The sequence below is a fragment of the Corylus avellana genome, chromosome ca2 (genome assembly GCF_901000735.1).
Source record: "Corylus avellana chromosome ca2, CavTom2PMs-1.0".
Lineage (NCBI taxonomy): Eukaryota > Viridiplantae > Streptophyta > Magnoliopsida > Fagales > Betulaceae > Corylus > Corylus avellana.
The window spans coordinates 43303084-43320173 of record NC_081542.1 but is presented as its reverse complement, the minus strand read 5'-3'; the positions used below and the strand labels follow the sequence as shown (position 1 = coordinate 43320173).

General features: G+C 36.2%; 4 protein-coding genes across 4 annotated transcripts; 3 read left to right on the top strand and 1 right to left on the bottom strand.

The window, feature by feature from the left end:
• The first annotated feature begins 1022 nt into the window (after positions 1-1022).
• LOC132171736 (F-box/kelch-repeat protein At3g23880-like) lies at positions 1023-2357 on the top strand. Its single transcript, XM_059583127.1, has one exon. It carries the CDS (start codon positions 1080-1082, stop codon positions 2184-2186), a length of 1107 nt encoding a protein of 368 aa, XP_059439110.1. The 5' UTR covers positions 1023-1079; the 3' UTR covers positions 2187-2357.
• A 4574-nt stretch (positions 2358-6931) lies between these two features.
• On the bottom strand, positions 6932-7822 carry LOC132169869 (NAC domain-containing protein 41-like). Its single transcript, XM_059580819.1, has one exon. It carries the CDS (start codon positions 7820-7822, stop codon positions 6932-6934), a length of 891 nt encoding a protein of 296 aa, XP_059436802.1.
• Positions 7823-9979: 2157 nt separating this feature from the next.
• Positions 9980-11508, top strand: LOC132171630 (F-box/kelch-repeat protein At3g23880-like). The gene has a single exon (XM_059583002.1). It carries the CDS (start codon positions 10096-10098, stop codon positions 11185-11187), a length of 1092 nt encoding a protein of 363 aa, XP_059438985.1. The 5' UTR covers positions 9980-10095; the 3' UTR covers positions 11188-11508.
• Positions 11509-14858: 3350 nt separating this feature from the next.
• Positions 14859-15971, top strand: LOC132169868 (F-box/kelch-repeat protein At3g23880-like). The gene has a single exon (XM_059580818.1). The coding sequence runs from the start codon at positions 14859-14861 to the stop codon at positions 15969-15971; it is 1113 nt and encodes a 370-aa protein (XP_059436801.1).
• The last annotated feature ends 1119 nt before the right edge of the window (positions 15972-17090 follow it).

Sequence of the window (17090 nt, the reverse complement as noted above, 5' to 3'; positions counted from 1 at the left end):
ATATAAGATCGAAGAGCTTTAGCTACAAAAATAGCACTCTATCCTTGTGAGCTGTTAGCATTAGTAATATTTTTTTTCTTTCTTTTATAAAAGTAAGAGAAAAGTCTATATATTGAAGAAATTTGTGGACTTAACTTATCAATGTGAGATTATTTTTCAACACCTTCCCTCACGTACAAGTCAGTATTTTTCCTGGTCCTTGTCACGGGGTAAGTAGTGTGGGCTTCATTCATCCTGTGGTAAGGTCTGATACCATGAAGAAATTCGTGGGTTTAATTCATCTCATAAAATCGGTTCAATAAGAGAGAGTTGTCCATTCCTTATAAACATGCCCAAAGTCTTGTCCATAGGCAATGTGAGATTATTTCTCAACACATACCCCCCTCAAACCAGTACCCAATTGTGACAATATCTCCTTAAACTACCAAATAATTGACAATGTCCTCTCCAGGCCATCAAAAAGACAAAAGTGACCATAATTTTTTTTTTTTCAAAAAAACAAAATACTCCAATAATTTTTTTTAAAAAAATGGTTTATTTTTTATTTTATTTTATTAGGGGTATTTTCATCATTGAGGGACATTGACAATTTTTTTTGATAGCTTGGGGGACATTGTTAATTAGGTGGTACTTTGAAGGAGTATGTGAACTTTCCCCTAAAAGTTGTCTACCAAACTTCTCATTGATTTATTATTTTATCAAGATCAAATCCAAATTACCATGTTATTTTCTTGTTCTGGAATGGGCATCTTCAAATTTTTTTATATACAAATCATCATTTTACAGAATAGGCAATAAAGTAACCTTCAGGAATATGTGTGTTTTTCTAAGAAACAGTAATTCAACACAATTATTGTTTAGCATTTGACAGAACATTTCAGTCATGGGTCGATGACTCGATGGGAGTCACAGAGTGATGGGCTTGACTCCTGCCAACTCAAAAGCCTGCATTGAAGCCCAAGCCCAGACGAAAAATTTAATCAAACAGCGAGAGAGGAAGAAATTTATAAAGACAACGCATCCTCTTTTGTAGAAACCAAAACCCTAAACCCTGCCGGCTGCTAAGTATCCCTCCTCCGATGTTGATGGCCAACGAATTGCCTGAAGAATTGGTGACAGAGATTCTACTATGCCTTCCAGTCGTCTCTCTCTTGCGATTCAAATGCGTCTGCAAATCCTGGTACGCTCTCATTACTCACCAAAACTTCATCAGAGAACACCTCCTACACAACAAGAACAGCAACACCCTCCTCTTTCTCTGGCAAACTACCAGAGATACAGTTGTATCAACGCTTTCTTATGAAACACTCCAAGTATCCCTTACACAACCTCTACGTCTACCGTTTACTGAGGTCAGAAACTTCGTGGGTTCTTGCGATGGTCTTGTTTGTCTCAGCGATTACAATGCATTGAATGTTTTCATATGGAACCCTGCAACTAAAGAAACAAAGGTTGTTCCCAATTCAAGCCTGTCCCGATTCTCCAATGATTATCGTATCAAGTCTGGTATCGGATTTGGTTTTGATGCCAAAACTAGTGACTACAAGATAATAAAATTTTTTAGTCTCTTTGATCCCAACGAAAGTTACTATTATGAAGGCAATGCCCCCCGTTATAGATTAAGTGAGGTATATAGCTTAAGTAGCGATTCTTGGAGAAAAGTTGATAGCCGCCCAGATTTAATTAATGTTAGGGCTATTGATACATACACCAATGGGATGGCTTCTTGGGAGGCATGTTTTGATGTTTGGAAGGGGGTTTTGTCATTTGACATGAGCGGCGAGGTATTTCTAAAAACGCCGCTGCCAGTTGATGTTGATGATGTTTTGAATAGTCCTGGTTGGAAAAACTTTTTTGTGTTGAATGAATCGATTGCTATGGCATTTTGGAGTGGGGATAAAGAATTGTTGGAGATGTGCTGTGATATATGGTTGTTGCTTGATGTTGGTGTTAAGGACTCCTGGACTAGGCTTTTCACTATTGGACCAATTACAGGAATTGAACGACCCTTAACTTGGGGAGGACCCTTAAGATTTTGGAAGAATGACGCCATGTTCTGCACAACAAATTACAGATTTGCCTTGTACAACCCCTTTACCAAAGAAAGGACTAATCTCCCAATTCCTAGCTATAGCTGCTCGGTTACTTACATGGAGACCCTAATTTCTATCAAGGGAGGAAATTAATTTTAAGAGCCATCTTTCTATATCTCTTCCAAGTGTGTTTCAGGCAGCATACATGTGCTGAGCTTATTCTTGTCAAATGATGTATTTCTCAAATATTTTAACTCGTACCTCTTTGGGAGCAATGGTGAGAGAATTTTAAGATTAATAAATAACACATATGTTTTTTTTACATATCATGTGGAATTATTTTATCACTGTCCCATCTGTTTAGTATTTCTTATATATATTCTATTTCTTTCGCACTATTTCATGGGTTAGCGTACATAATTTTCAAATTTGAGCTCTTAGATTAGAGATCAGATTTGATAAAAAAAAAAAAAAAAAAAAATGACATAGCACATTAGGGCCTGTTGGTCAATTTTTTTAATACTTAACTTAATTTCATAAAATCCAATGCCTAACAATATCTTGGCTTATTAATGATTGCATTTATTTAGAGTTATATATTGAATAATAACTTTGTATACAATGTGCTTGTGGATAAAACATTTTTTTACATATAAGATTTGGAAGCTCGTGGAAGAATGGCAAAGTTAAGGGAAGGAAACCATGAACTAATAATGTTGGATTGAATGAACTCTTGAAGAGTACTTTTTTTTTTGGTAAACTCTTGAAGAGTACTTACTTCTACACATTCTTTGGCAATGAATACAGAATGTTTTAGGCTTTCTCTCTATCCTTTAAATGTGTTATCTTTTATGTGAAGTCTAGGGCAACAACTTTTGTTGCAGGAAACTTTCATTGCGTTTGGACTTTTGGAGCTCTTTTCATCTTGATTGCTTAAACATACGAGGGTTTGTGGCTATTTCGTCTGGACATATTCCATTATGGTTCCCCCCGTTTGTGGTGGTTGAGCTTTCTGACAATGCATTTGTTGTTTTGTGGATTTGATCCAATTGATTGAGGAATTTACAGAGGTGGTATAGCTCAGGCAGTTAAGTTATTTACATAAAATTCTTTTTACAAATATTTGTTGTGTACACGCGAATGTCTTTCATTTCAAAGTTCTTGCTGCCAAACTCCCAAGATTGTTGTTTCATGTCCATGATTTAAGGGTGTATAAAGTAATTGTAAACAAATGTAGTTAATTAATTATTTTCTCCATATTTCAGGACAATTGGAAATTTGTTTCCACTTTTGAGGGGTTTCTTTAAATATCCATGTGTTGTTTTGTAACTGAAGGGTGCTTCAAATTTTTTTGCTAGTTTCATGAAAACTCGAATGTGAAGAAAACAATGCACTCGTTTGAAATCAGATTTTGTACTCACAAATTTACTAGGACTCAGTTTCAAAACTGTACTTGATTTGTTCTTAAGTCGTGTAAAAGCCCCTCTGCAATGATTGTATTTCCTTCAATACCTAGAGGGATACAAAACAAAAAGATGTTATTGATAAATAATTATAATGTTATCTTAAATTTAGTCAATGAACTCATCCCCCGTATGCTAGATTAATCTTATTGTCTGCATTGAAAATGTCAATCCCAGGTTTGTAACATTCCAGAGTTCATTCTTTCCGAGGGTTTTGTTATCCTGGGAATCAGAGAATCTAAATTTAGCATCACTATCATAGTTTAGCAGTTGTTGGTTTTGGTTTAGTGAAAAATTTCTCATCACTTGGTTCATTGTATTCAAATCATCTGTTGGCATTTAGCGGCATATTACCATAAAATTTTGGGCTTGATTGCTATCGATCATTTAATTCAAGTTGAGCTTTGTTTATTTATGTATGGAGGCCCAAGTTTCTGTTCCCATGAGGCTAAGTACTACTTCAATCAACTTGTTCTGTAGTGTGGATTGGGTGTTTATTTTAATTTTTACCTGCTCCACTCTTTATATATCTTTCTTAGATATATTTTTACATTCTTTCTTATGATATATTTGTTCTCCTACACCTAATTTGCCTTGTTGCTCATTGAAATAATCGTCAATCTCTGAATTACTCCTTGGTTGAAGAAACCTATTGTTCATTGGCTGGCATTTTATCATTGATGGACATTAGCAGACATGAATGATGATACTGTTTTACTAAAATCAGTGTGACCATGGGACCTTTTTGTGTGGCAGTTCTTATGTACAAAACGTTGAAAAAAGAAAGAAAAAGGGATATTCATTTGACAATGAAATTGGTGAAATTAGAATTGATTGCATCTCATTTTCTACTATATAAGGTCCACAAACAGTTTCATACAAGAAAAAAACAAGTGTTAAAAGATGACAAATAAACAAGTAAACAACACAAAATGTGAAGCAATAGCCTATACATATATGCATGTCAAACAATATAACAAAATTTAGATAGAAAAAAGGTGCTCCTCTTACCAGTGACGAACAAGCTCCATGCAAGGAACAGGGTAGCAAGCAGAAGAAACCCATGGAGGAAGCGTCTCATGACCTCCAACCCCACGTTAATTGCCTTGTGGAGGAGACTTGCGAATATAACAAGTAATATATAGGCACTCTTGTTTGAATGTGGGCCATGCATTTTCAAACCTACCCATTTTTACTGGGTCAAAGATGGAGTAGATACCATTTACAATTCGATTAGTATATAGTTGGTGACGTTCAATTTTGATTATTGAGGAAGATATATGGCAGATTAGATGAAAAATATCCTAATGAAAATAAAAAGGCAGCTTTCATGTTGAAAGTGAAAGGGAGCACCATTACAGTGCCCATATATTTTGATTATTGAGGAAGATATATGGCAGATTAGAAGGCCACAAAACATGCCATCAAACAATGTAAGTTTCAAATACTACTTTTATTTCAATGAACCATTTTTTCAGGCCTATGAATCAACCAAATGAGCTTAGCTACTAAAGAGAAAGCAAAATTCTTACTCTTAAAACTACAAAGTAGAATTCAAGTTCATTGCTGCAGAAACACTTGGTATTTAGAGCTATCTTTACTAGAATCAATTTCTTGAGACAAACAACAAATAATTTGGTTAATTGATCCTATTTTACCTTCTTTACTTCCACCATCTGTGCAGCACTATGCACTGAAGTATCACTTATGATTGACCTTTTTGTCCACTCATTTTCCTTAAAGAAGAATGCCACCAAGAGAAAGGAAACCAAAAAAAGATGAGTTCATGCCACCATAAGGATTTACTGAAAAAGTCAGGCTACCATAATGGAATCTAATCACCCTTACAACAACTTGAACCAAACAATACATGAGCAAATCACATAAATTTTTGGGGTTGAAAAAAAAATTTGAAAACATAAGCGTTGGTTTAGTCAGAATAGTCACCTGTGGGTAGTAATGGCCACAAATGATGACAATAAAAAAGAACAACAACCAAAACTATGTCTGATTATTCAAAGACTTGCCAATGGAGTGTAAAAATGAACACTCCAACAAAAATAGTGCAATCTTAAACAGTCTCTTAGAATAGAACAAATAATCTCAACTGCACAGGACATGAAATTTGGAATCCAATATAGGTTTTAGAGTAAGATTTTCAAATTCAAATAATTGGGTTCTTCAGATTCAACTGATTGATTGTTTGTTGAATTTGCAAAAGTACAAACAAGTAAAAGTACAAGGTGATTTTAGAATTTAGATTAAGGTGGATTGCATCTCCCAAATAGAAATAAGGTTCAAAATGCATAAGAATAGTGCGCTATTTGCTTAGCAATTTTATGTATAGTTACAAACATAATGTGTCCTCTGAGTTAGAATATAATTCATAGTGCTGGCAAAAATGCAGAAATTTAGTACTAATTAAATTGACAAGTCAGATCTTAATCGAATGCTTTTGCGTTGATAGATGCAGAAATGTTTAATCAGCATTATAGGAAAGAATATTCTTATATATTGTTTGTGATTCCAAGGTGAAACAGTAAATTTACAATGTCAAAGCAACTTGGCATAGCATATATATAATTAACATCAAGCTTGCAAGATGATGTTTTCTTTTTTTAAACTATTATTGATAATTTACGTACACATGTAGTGAGTGTTCAACCTATAACCTCAGCTCCATCCCACTCTTATGGAGGGAGGAGAATGCCATTTCTGCTAGAGCTCATTGGAATCAAGCTTGCATTAAAATTCACGAGGAGAAGCACAATTGGATGATAAAAACAAATTAGTCTACTCACTTCCAACACACGAAATCTCACATGAAGAACACCTGAAGAAGACCAAGTACAAGAAATTGTCTGGACTAGAAGTAAAGCATAAAAACCATACACAGATAAGCAAACCAGAATAGAGTTGCCAATTGTTTAGTCATAACAACTCAACATTCTTACAATTTGCAAGCAGCAACAAGTAATTTTCTATCATTATTATTAGCCAGAACCTTATTTGGTAAATGTAGATGTTATAAATCAACATTTTTCCATTTGATAGGCATATTTTAACACGGAATCTATTGGGATTAGGGCACCTCAAAGTTCTCAATAATCAACTTTGAACCAATTGGAGCCACTGCCATAGAAATCCCATCTATTTTTAACTTATAACAAATCAAGAGAAGAGATATTTGTGTTATTTGTGTAAACGACATGTTATTTGTGTTAGAAGACATTCTTTATAACAAAAATTATGAGAAGAGATATTTCGAGCAAAGTTGACAAATTGGATATCCCATAACAAAATTAAGGAACAAGTACACCAATGTGCTCCAACAAAATTGAACAAAAAAAAAAAAAATTACAATGTTTTCCTATCTTAACAGACACCAACAGTAAAACAGAGTTTTGGTTCTCTGTTTTGATCATTCACGTGGTGCTAGGAAAGTAAAGTAGCAAACTCAGGATCCCAAGAATCCACCCATGCATCAAGCGGCAGATGTCCACCCACTGGGGAAGGCGGTGGCGGCAGATAACCGTATGAAGCATAAAACTCAGACGCAGAGTCATCATTACTGGCTAGTTGACAGCTCATCAAGGTTTCCAAATATTCATATGAAACACTCAACTCAGGGTCAGAGTTATCACTAGCTGGTAGACGGGTTTCCAATTCAGACTCAGGCGTTCCAAATTCAGATGGACATTCTGATGATGGCCCCCCAGTGGCTTGACATTCGACATCGCAGCAGCGCATCTTCTTTCTCTGCTGGGATCCGTCCTCAAGTAGCAGTACTTCTTTTTCTTCTTCTTCTTCTGTATTAATGGAATTTCGCAATGGAGATGGAGTTTGAACAGAGATGACGGTGGGAGAAGACTGATCTTGAAAGCATCTTTTAACGCCAACGCTTGATCGTGATTCTTTCTTTTGGATGGTGCACAGGACCCAGTCAGTCGTCCGTTCTCGTTCTCCCTCCCCAACTAATGAGAACTCGTGCATTAACCAGTTGGATTTCTGTTTCTTCACCTTGAAGCAGAAGAGTTTCCTGACCCCAATAACATCACCCTGACAATCGTAGATTTTGTCGACAGAATTCTCATGCCAAACACCGCAACCCGCTGTTCGTGCCACTCGATTTTTGCTGAGTTGTTTTAGCCTTGTAAAAACGTAAAGCTTCTCCTGATCACCACAGAATTGCCAGGGATCCTTTTCACCATAAATATCAAACTCTCCGATGCCATCCCAACCTATATCTTCTCCCCTTACCTTGTTCAACAAATAGAAGCCTACCAGCTCTTCATCAGTGGGCTCAAAACGAAATCCCACCGGCATCATCATCATCATTCACCCTCTTCACTCTCTGTTTCACTCCCTCTTCACTCTCTGTTTCACTCCCTCTTGAAGCCATTGCCCTTATATAGAAGCCAGCGCCACCGACTTAGGTCCACCGCCTTAGCTAAAGGCGGTGGACCAACGACTTGCCGTTCCTGAATTTAAATTTTGAACTGGACGACTTGCCGTATTAACGGAACTGCAGCAATTTTTTTTTTTTTTAGGGGGGGGGAACTTCAGCATTTTAAGAGCATAAAAAAGACGCGAACCTGTTTCGCTTGCTTAGCACGCCCCATGATTTCTTGCTGTAGAGATTCAGTGGAGAAATCCTCCAACTCAAACGGTTTTATTTTTTATGCCCATTATAGTCTTATGTTAAAATTATACCATTTTAGACCCTAAAATTACAACACTCCCTCAGTCCAAAACGACGTCGTTTTGGACATTAAAATTATTTAACAAAAAAAAAGTCGGGGTGGCTCCATGGCTGGTCTGGGGGTGGTTCGACCACCCCCATTGGCCAAGAGAGTGGTCCGGCTACCCCCCAAAAGCCAAAAAAAAGAGAAAAAAAAAAAAAAAAAAAACCCATTCACGATTTTGGGCTTTTGGGGGTTGCCGGACCACTCCCAAGGGCCTGGTGGTGGTTTTGGCCACCCCTTACAGCCGGTATGGAGTGGTCCGGCCACCCCATTTTGGCCAAGGGGTGGCCGGAACCACCCTGATTTTTCTTAGCTCTTTTTTTTTTCCATTTTTTTTTTTTTAAAAAAAGGAAAAATAAAATAAAATAAAATTTAATGCCCAAAACGACACCATTTTGTGCTGGGTTTCATTCATTGTTTTGTACTGCCCACTTAAGGCTCGACAAGCTTGGCTCGAGCTCGCTTAGGCTCGCCAACTCGAGCCGAGTTAGGTGTTGGGCCTAATGAGTCGAGTTCGGACAGTGGATTTGAAGCCCGGCTCAAACTCGATTCGACTCGTTTACTAAACAACATAAACGAGCCGAGTTCGGCACACCCCAAGCCCGGCTCGCTCGGCTCGATTACAGCCCTAATATAAGGTATTTGTTGGAATTTATTATATTCTTTTCTGGTATATTCCATCATTGCATTTGAATGCAACTTGTAACTTTCTTCCTCTTTCGGTGGAAGTTTCTTGAACTTACACATGATGTTTTACTATTTTCTTTCTCTTCGAACTTTGGAATAATACTCTGTTTCCCATCATGCCTTTTCCTTGTGTTACTTCCCGCTTCCAAAGTCAGCATTAATCCATCCGTTTCTTGCCATCTCTTTCACTTCTCTCCCTGTTTCAGCTTGTTCGTAGAATGAATTTGGAAGAGAGAGAGAGATGTAAAAGCTTCTGGGTATGTCAGGGAAGGAGAGATGAAAGAATAATCATTTTGAGCATGTAAATCAATGAATTATTCCAACAAATTCACTGCAAGAAGAGAAGCAGGCATCTCATTTGATGATGAGGATTTGTGTTACATCCTCGTAGCTAGTTACATATTACAGTCAAAATCTCTATAACCCCATCATCAAACCAGCCACAGTGCATTAGGTTTTTGCTCTTGATGTATGTTTTAATTGGAATATTTGACAACTTGATATATCCGATGCTTATCTTTATGGCATTCTTGATTAGGAGGTGTATATGCAACAAAAGAGAGGCTCTATTGACACTACACATCTAGATTATGTGTCACCTCCACAAGTCTTTTTATAGGCTCAAACAATGCCTCAGGAAATATATATATATAGGTCAATTATGGGAGTGCAAAAAGTCTATTAATACTCTCAAAGATGTTGGATTGAATGAGCTCTTGAAGAGTAATTTTACTTATTCATTTGACTATGCATACTGAATGTTATTAGGCAGCTTTCTCTCTATTAATTAAACCATGTTTATTCAAAAACAAAAACGAGTACGTGTATATATATTTTTATATATAAAAACAATAATTCAACACAATTATTGTTTAGCATTTGCAGAACATGTCAGTCGTGGGAGTCGCACAGTTTGTTGGGCACTCTTGTGGGCTGAGGCTGTTAATTGGGCTGGGCCTAACTCAGGCCTAGTCGAAAGCCTTGCATTGACCCACAAACATAACTGAAACCCACGATCCTTCAGAAACGTGGAAATCCAACAGACGCGCAACCATCTTCAGAAACCCCCAATTCGGATACATCCTTCAGAAACGTGGAAAACCGACAGACGCAACCATACTTCAGAAACCCCCAATTCCATTTCCACTTCCCCAAAAGCCGCTGTTGATGGCCAAGGAATTGCCTGAAGATTTGGTGACAGAGATTCTGCTATGGCTTCCGGTCGTCTCTCTATTGCGATGCAAATGCGTCTGCAAATCCTGGTACGCTCTCATTACTCACCAAAACTTCGTAACAAAACACATCCAACACAACAAGAAGAACAGCAACACCCTCCTCCTCGTTAAAATGCGCGATGAAATTTTTGATGTTGTATCGACGCTTTCTTATGAAACGCTCCAAGTATTAGATTCACAACCTCTACCTCCCCCGTTTCTTGTCTTGGGTTCTTGCAATGGTCTTGTTTGTCTCCACGATGACTATGCATTGCGTGTTGTTTTATGGAACCCTGCAACTAAAGAAACAAAGGTTGTCCCCAAATCAAACCTACCCCAGTTCGTCTCCGCTTTCCATAAACTCGGCGTTGATGGTATCGGATTTGGTTTCGATGCGAAAACTAATGACTACAAGATAATCAATCTTCTTACTATCTATGAATCTCACTCAAGGGGAAAGATGGCCCAAAGTGAGGTATATAGCTTAAATGCCGATTCTTGGAGAAAAGTTGATACTCCCCCGTTTTCTATATCTCCTGTTTATAGCTCTGTTAGAGGTATGAATACATACACCAATGGGATGGCTTCTTTGGAGGCATATGGTGATAATAGGGGGAATCTTTTGTCATTTGACATGAGCAACGAGGTGTTCCTAAAAACACCGAAGCCAGATGATGTTTTCTTGGATGAATTTTCAGATTGGACAGATATTTTCGTGTTGAATGAATCGATCGCTCTCATAGTTCTCGTCTGGGATAAAGGAATGTCGGAGATTTGCTATGATATATGGTTGTTACTTGAAGTTGGTGTTAAGGACTCATGGACTAAGCTTTTCAGTATTGGACCGTTTACAGATTTTAAACAACCCCGACCTTTAGGATTTTGGAAGAATGACGCCGTGCTCTTTGAAAATCTTGACGGACAAATGGTCTTGTATGACCCCTCAACCAAAGAAATGACTAATCTCCCAATTCATGGAGAAACATACTCGTTGCAATTGGTTACTTACATGGAGACCCTAGTTTCTGTTAATGGGAGGAAATGAATTTGAAAAGCAGAACAGTTGTTGACAATGGCCATCTTTCTATCTATATCAATTCTATGCACCTGATCTTTTTTTTTATATATATATATCATGCAGAATTATTTTGTCAGTCCCATATGTTTAGTATTTCATATATCTCCTTTCTGCTTTATGATAAAAATTTACTCTTGAAGAGGTTTTGGTACTTGGATGTGGTTGATGAGGTCCGTGGACATAATTTTCAAAATTGAGCTTTTTGAATAGAGGTCAAATTTTATTATTATTATTTTTTTTATATAAAAAAAAATGACATTGCACATTAGGAACTGTTGGTCAATGTTTTTCGGTACTCCCCCTATTTTCATAAAATCCAATGCCTAAAAGTATCTTGGCTTATTAATGGTGGCATTTATTTAGAATTATAAATTGAAAATTTGAAGTTTTATTCAAAAAAAAAAAAAAAAAAAGAAAAGAAAAGGAAAAGGCTTTCTATCTTGTTCTACTAACAGAAGTTTATATGCTTTTAAGGCATAAGAAATATCCTCCATTGTGTTAATCGTTTAGCAGGATCACCTGATTATGTCAAAATGCAAAAACACGTTAATCATTTTGCATTCATGAGTCCAAAGAATTTAAACTCAGGTTCAAAGATGTCACTCTTCTATTACTTGGCTTGCTGTTAGAGATTGTGTTGGGACAGGGGAGAGAATGCAAAATTGGGGAAATCATGGAGATGTGCTTTGTTGTTTCTTACGTCACTGCATTGAAGGTAGAGATCATGAGATCATCTATTCTTCCAACGTGGTTTTAGCAAAAGAATGTTAACAGGATATATTGCATACTTGTCTGGTTCATGATATTCTTATATAGCTCTTTGATTAGAATTCACAGAGAGAGAGAGAGAGAGAGAGGGCGAGAGAGATTAACAAAGTAGTATCAATACATTGCGGCTAATTACTTAATGCTTCTTGTTGCAAGCCCGTGGGGATTATTAGGAGGGTGTTCAAAGGAAAGAATGTTATAAAATTTCAAATATACTAAAACCAGATCTCCCATTCTCTCTTCCATTCGGATCAAGAATGAGAAAGATCCTCCCCTATAGCCATTTTTTCTATTTATCTAGAAAATATATATATATATATATACTAAAACCAGACTTTTGATGGAGAAAATGGCTTTTGAATTTTCTTTACAGATTCAAAGGCACCACTGAAGACTCATGCAAAGAAATTTACCCTTTGAAATACAAAATGAAAAGCTTCTAGTTTCCAAATTACATCTACTATAATAAGAACAATCATCAAACTACTTTCAATGCGACAAATAAAAAAGCTTTAAGTCCTGTTTGAGATTGTGTTATAGAGTTTAAAAAGTACTTTTAATACTTAAAAAGTCGTGCCAAACAAAAGCTAGCTTGTTTGATAAAAAATTTCAAAAGTTTTTTTTTTTTTTTTTTTTTTACTCTTAAAATTACCAAAACTCACTTGACAAAAGTTTAAAAATGAAGTTTTGCCAAAAAAACATTTTTTTAACTTAAAAGCCGTATTTCTCAAATGCAATTTCAAACAGGCTCTTAGGAAACTAGGTGCATAAGACACCGAGGATTTGGTACTTAGATATGGTTGATGAGGTCAGTGGACATAATTTTCAATTGAGCTATTTGATTAGATCAAGTTAGATTTGATAAAAATGACACAACACATTAGGGCCTGTTGGTCAATGCTTTTGGTACTTCCCCTATTTGTATAAAATCCAATGCCTAAAAGTATCTTTGCATTTATTTAGGAATTATACAATGAAAGTTTCATTAAAAAAGAAAAAGAAAAGAAAAGGCTTTCTACTAACAAAAGTTTTGGTTATGATCTGTATGAAGTCAAAGCTGATAAGGGCTGGTAATCTTTTAAATCACTCTAGATGTTTCAAGTGTAAAAGGTAATGCAAGATGGTTCAACTGGTTGAAAGTGCATAAACATTTTCAAGGTTTAACATACATCATCTTTCTTCAGCAGATGAATATGCTTTTGAGGAAGACGTGAGATCCTCCATTGCATTTAGCAGAAAATCATAATGTTCTTGTTATTGTTGTTAGTGAGTGCTCGATATATATTGTAGGCTCACTAATTGCTGAGTTTTACATAGTTTCTAACAATGTATTAGAGCTTGCTTCATATAAAAAGTACTTGTGTGTTCAAATCCTCGGAAACCCCTTCTACACCCAGTTTTAGTTTTGTTTTAGTTTTTTAATGTCCATAGGATATGGTGCATTTTTGTGTTTTGCCACCTCATATCATGGGCAGCCAGCAGTGTCAAATTTCTCATACATGAGTTCTGAGTTTGATGGGTTTGATGTTTAGGTGGAAGTGATGAAAGCTAGAGCTTATGATTTAGTGTTTGTGACTACATATATGCAACAATTTACAAGTTGGGTCATTGTTTTCACTGTTGGATTTTGTATATTTTTCTTCTGAGACAATATTATGGTCTGTATTAACCTTCTTAAATACAACTATAAAGAGCTTTAGCTACAAAAAATAGCACTCAACCCTTGTGAGATGTTAGAACTACTACCAAATTGGCAATGTCCTCCCAAACTTTCAATTGCGATAATACTCTCCTAAACTACGAAATAATTGACAATGTCTCCCAAGGCCAGCAAAAAGATAAGTAGCCATAATTTTTTTTCAATAAAACAAAATACTCCAATAAACTAAAAAAAAAAAAATTGGTTTATTGTTTATTTTATTTTATATAGGATATTTTTGTTATTGGGAAAATATTGTCAATTAGGAGATAGTTTGAAGGGGATATGTGAACTTTCTTCTAAATGTAATCTTCCAAGCTTATCAAACGAACTTCTCATTGATTTATTATTTCATCGAGATCAAATTCAAATTACAATGTCATTTTCTTGTTCTGAAATAGGCTTGTTCAATTTTATTTTTTTATTTTTATTTTTTTATATGCAAACCATCATTTTACAAAATAGGCAATAAAGTAACCTTCGTAATTATAGATTTTTTTTTTTTCCTTTTTTACAGTATTAAAACGAAAACAAGTATATATATTTTGTGCCACCAATAAAAAGTTGACACATCAGCCAATTTTATTAGACTTATACTTAAAACAAAAACTCAACTACACCAGATTACACTCTAATAAAATAAAAAATTAATTTTTTTATTAAAAAAACAAAACAAAATTGAAGGGGTGACTGGTTGGCCACGCCATAGGCCATGAGAGTGGCCGCGCGGCCACCCCTAGGCCTAGGGGTGGCGGCCAGCCACCCCAAATCCAGATCTGGGGTTACGCCACCGCCTGATGGAGGGTCGCCGGCTATCCCTATTGGTTACAGTGGCGGCCGGCCACCCAAAGATTGGCCACCCCTTCAATTCTATGTTTTTTTATTTATTTATTTATTTTTTTTTTATAATTAATTTTTATTTATAATCTGGTGTAGTTAGGCTTTTTTAAAAAAATTTAAGTTTGATAAATTTTGCTTAAGTGTCACCTTCTAATTGATTGCACAAAACTCACCCTTTGTGCAACTTCCCCATATAAGTCACTCTCAAAGTACAAACCCTGCCAGCTGCTAATCAACTAAGTATCCTCTTTTATAAAGACAACGCATCCTCTTTTGCTGAAACAAAAACCCTAAACCCTGCCGGCTGCAAAGTATCCCTCCTCCGATGTTGATGGCCAACGAATTGCCTGAAGAATTGGTGACAGAGATTCTGCTATACCTTCCCGTCGTCTCTCTCTTGCGATTCAATTGCGTCTGCAAATCCTGGTACGCTCTCATTACTCACCAAAACTTCATCAGAAAACACCTCCTACACAACAAGAACAACAACACCCGCCTCTTTCTCTTGCAAGACGAAACTACCAGAGATATAGTTGTGTCCACGCTTTCTTATGAAACACTCCAAGTATCCTTTACACAACCTCTACCTCTACCGTTTACTGAGGTCAGTAACTTCGTGGGTTCTTGCGATGGTCTTGTTTGTCTCTGCGATTACAATGCATTGAATGTTGTCATATGGAACCCTGCAACTAAAGAAACAAAGGTTGTCCCCAATTCAAGCCTGTCCCGCTTCTCCAATGATTATCGTATCAAGTCTGGTATCGGATTTGGTTTTGATGCCAAAACTAGTGACTACAAGATAATAAAATTTTTTAGTCTCTTTGGTTTTGACTATTATGAAAGCCATGTCCCCGGTCATAAATTAAGTGAGGTATATAGCTTAAGTGTCGATTCTTGGAGAAAAGTTGATAGCCGCCCAGGTTTAATTAATGTTAAAGCTATTGATACATACATCAATGGGATGGCTTCTTGGGAGGCATTTGATTTTGATGATGATTGGGAGGGGGTTTTGTCATTTGACATGAGCGGCGAGGTATTTCTAAAAACACCGCTGCCGGATGATGTTTTGAATAGTGCTGGTTGGAGAAAAAACTTTTTTGTGTTGAGTGAATCGATTGCTATGGCGTTTCGGAGTTTGAAGGAAGAATGGTTGGGGCTTTGCTGGGATATATGGTTGTTGCTTGAAGTTGGTGTTAAAGACTCCTGGACTAGGCTTTTCACTGTTGGACCAATTACAGGAATTGAACTACCCTTACCATTTTGGCGATTGGGAGGACTCGTAACATTTTGGAAGAATGACGCCATGTTCTGCAGAACAAATGACGGATTGGTCTTGTACAACCCCTTTACCAAAGAAAGGACTAATCTCCCAATTCAGAGCTATAGCTGCTCGATTACTTACATGGAGACCCTAGTTTCTGTCAAGGGAGGAAATGAATTTTAAGAGCATGATAGTTGTTGACAATGTCAATGCTTGAGGGCCATCTTTCTATATCTCTTCCAAGTGTGTTTCAGGCAGCATACATGTGCTGAGCTTATTCTTGTCAAATGATGTATTTCTCAAATATTTTAACTCGTACCTCTTTGGGAGCAATAGTGAGAGAATTTTAAGATTAATAAAGAACACATATGTTTTTTTAACAGATCATGTGGAATTATTTTATCAATGTCCCATCTGTTTAGTATTTCTTGTATATATTCTATTTCTTTCGCACTATTTCATGGGTTAGCGGAAATAATTTTCAAAATTGAGCTCTTTGATTAGAGGTCAGATTTGAGTTAAAAAAAAATTGACATAGCACATTAGGGCCTGTTGGTCAATTTTTTTAATACTTTACTTATTTTCATAAAATCCAATGCCTAACAATATCTTGGCTTATTAATATAAAGAGTGAACATAATGGCTAGTGGGCTCTTTGATCTAAGTCTTAAAAATCTAAATTCTACTGCAATATGTGAAGAAATTTTTTAATAGATTGTATATGCAGAGACTTTCAATTTTATTGGCTGTGGCTCTAAGAACTCTTAGGCCAAACTACGGATTCTATTACAATTATGATAGTGAGGAGGATTATGTTCTGAGAGGCTCCCGCTCATAAATAATAAAGCTCAGATACCACAATATGTTAATGTCATATCTGACCCTCGCTTTGCCACCAATAATAACACCTGGAATGTAAGTTTCCATTCTCAACTTCCATAATCCATTAATAGCTTACTTTTTTCTTTTTTCTTTTTTCTTTTTCAGTTTTCTCAATGAAGAATTATGATTTTCTTTTCTTTCCTTTTTTCCCCATTTGATTTCTTCTCAAGCAAACAAGTGAAGAGAGCAATGTCAAATTTCTCAAACATGAGTTCTGAGTTTGATGGTATTGACGTTTAGGTGGAAGTGATGAAACAGAAAGCTAGAGCTTATGATTTAGTGGATGTGACTACGTATATGTAACAATTACAAGTTGGGTCATTGTTTTCACCGTTGGATTTTGTATATTTTCCTTCTTATACAATATTATGGGAATTTTACTGCAGGAAAAACCTTTCTTTTGAGCGATATATGTTACTG